Here is a 2,318-nt window from a genome sequence, read left to right on the forward strand (position 1 = left end):
AAAAAAAAAAAAACAGCGAGCAAGTGGTGCGGTGAAACGAATGTCATCAGAGGAAGCGTTTTGAGCCTTTCAGTTTCCGAAGTTAAAGCAACTCAAGATAAAATCTCGGAAGCAAAAGTGTTTTCAGTTAGGCAGTAGAGCGTTTTCGGTTCTTCATTTTCGGCAGTAAAAGTGCTTTCAGTTAGATAACGCGACTGGTTAATGGTGATTAAGAACCCACAAGTTGCAGACAGAAGTTGAGAACCAACATCCCACGGGATACATACATACATGCATGCAGGACTTTGCAAGTTGCAGCTGCTCTGCTGCTGGTATCTGAATCAAAAGCGTATCCTATTCATTCATTGTCAGCACGCATCGTCGGACAGCAAAGACAGTCACCAAATCTCTTCCAGCCCTATGCGCACACATGACATCGCACCATGCAGACTTGCAGAGCACTCTGTGTTGGTTAGCTGGTGTCCATTTGTAAGAGTGTTGGGGGAGAACAGAAGATTGACGGCGAGTTGAACTGAAGCAGCACGCAGTGAATTTGTACAGAGACATGCACATATTTTTGCTCCATTTTCATTCTTCTGAACAAGCCTGCCTACTAAGTAGTACTCCCTCCGTAAACTAATATAAGAGCGTTTAGAATACTAAAATAGTGATCTAAACGCTCTTATATTAGTTTACAGAGAGAGTACTACTAAACCCTCTCTCTTCTTCAGCTAGAACTGAACAAGACTGTATGTACAAGGACTGCTACAGAGATTCAGAGAACAAACACGACGAACAAACACACATTCAGGCTAACTCCGGTGAAAGCTCCTGCAATTCCAGCTTCACCAGAGACCCGTCGCTAGACCTAAAGGATCTACTTACTGAACTCAACTCCGGTGCCACCGGTGCTTCTGTCCACCGCCGATTTGCCGGAGAAACAGAGCGGAGCCGTCGTCGTCCGTGGAGAACATCTTCTATCTACAGGTGGATGGAGTCCGTGCCGCATGTCGGTCCATCCATTTCTTCAGCCCGCCACCGCATCCCCGCCGCAGCTCGCGATCCACGGATGCCCTGCGGAAATCACCACCCAATCCAGAAACGTCAGCGAGGAACTCCAAGGACGGCGAGCGTTTTCGTATCAGTGGATCTGTCGGGGGTCGCCGCTTACTCAGGACTTGTTCGGCGGAGAACCTGCGGGAGACGTCCTTGCAGAGCATGCGGCGCATCAGGTCCTTGGCCTCGGGGGAGACGCCGGCGAAGGCGCGCGGCGGGAAGCGGACGTTGCCGCGGAGCACGGCCTCGAAGATCTCCGGGGCGCCGGCGCCGTAGAAGGGCACGGCCCCCGAGAGCATCATGTAGAGCACCACCCCGGCGCTCCACACGTCCACCTTCTCGCCGTACTCCCTGCCGGCCACCACCTCGGGGGCGACGTAGTAGGGCGTGCCGACGATCCCGGACATGCGGCGCCCGTCCCCGAACCACTCCGCGGAGCCGAAGTCGGCGAGCTTGAGCGCGCCCGTGGCGGCGTCGAAGAGGAGGTTGTCGGGCTTGACGTCGCGGTGCGCGACCCCGCGGCGGTGGCAGGCGGCGAGCGCGGACGCCAGCTGCACGGCCAGCCCGGCCGCCTCGCGCTCGGGGAGGCGGCCGCCGCGGGCGGAGAGGAGGGAGAGGAGGTCCCCGCCGGCGCAGAGGTCGACGACGAGGTGGACGGCGTCGGCGTCGTCGAAGGCCGCGTGGAGCGCGACCAGGTGCGGGCTGCAGGGCGGGGAGGAGGCGAGGAGGTGCAGCTTGGGCTCCTGCTCCGCGAGGGCCAGGTCGAGCGCGTCCCGCAGCGGCGCCTTGGGCGTGGTCTTCAACGCCAGCGCCTCCCCCGTGGCGTTGGAGTGGCAGCGGCGGACCGTGCCGAAGCGGCCGTGCCCGATCTCGTCGCCGATGGAGTACTGCCGCCTCAGCGCCTCCTCTCCGCCGTAAACCATGGTCTGGTCCGTCTCCGATGTCGTTGGGGCGGGCGGTTGTGGTGTGCGGTGCTGGTCTCCGTCCCCCCGGCGGCGAGGGCGGTTATAAATGCGAGAGGGGAGGGGGAGGGGGGAGCCAGCGAGGCGGAGGCGAGTGCGAATATTCTGCTCGCTCCTCTGTTTTGGCCGCTAGTCATTTGGAATCCGCTGGAGACAATTTTTTTTCCTTCCCACATTTGCATGCTTAAATAAATCCTCAAAAATCCTAGTACTGCTGCTAATGTGGGGCGAGCGTTATTAGTTACTACCTTCGTTCTGGTTTATAGGTCCCTTCATAGTTTTTGCCAAATTTTGATTAAATATTTAACTAATAAAATGTTA

General features: G+C 57.1%; 1 protein-coding gene across 1 annotated transcript; it reads right to left on the reverse strand.

Moving 5' to 3' along the window:
- Positions 1-495: 495 nt before the first annotated feature.
- LOC119325611 (phosphoenolpyruvate carboxylase kinase 2-like) lies at positions 496-2,079 on the reverse strand. Its single transcript, XM_037599340.1, has 3 exons — positions 1,151-2,079; positions 690-1,053; positions 496-606 (listed from the first exon to the last, which is right to left on the reverse strand). The coding sequence occupies exons 1-2, from the start codon at positions 1,956-1,958 to the stop codon at positions 1,007-1,009; spliced, it is 855 nt and encodes a 284-aa protein (XP_037455237.1). The 5' UTR covers positions 1,959-2,079; the 3' UTR covers positions 496-606; positions 690-1,006.
- Between the last annotated feature and the right edge of the window lie 239 nt (positions 2,080-2,318).

Source organism: Triticum dicoccoides, chromosome 6B (genome assembly GCF_002162155.2).
Source record: "Triticum dicoccoides isolate Atlit2015 ecotype Zavitan chromosome 6B, WEW_v2.0, whole genome shotgun sequence".
Lineage (NCBI taxonomy): Eukaryota > Viridiplantae > Streptophyta > Magnoliopsida > Poales > Poaceae > Triticum > Triticum dicoccoides.

Excerpts from the sequence above, each read along its gene's own strand:
- LOC119325611 (XM_037599340.1), bottom strand. The coding sequence starts at position 1,958 with ATGGTTTACGGCGGAGAGGAGGCGCTGAGGCGGCAGTACTCCATCGGC. Across the intron at positions 1,054-1,150 it reads CTCCGCCGAACAAGTCCTGA|GGCATCCGTGGATCGCGAGC; the intron begins GTAAGCGGCGAC and ends TGATTTCCGCAG.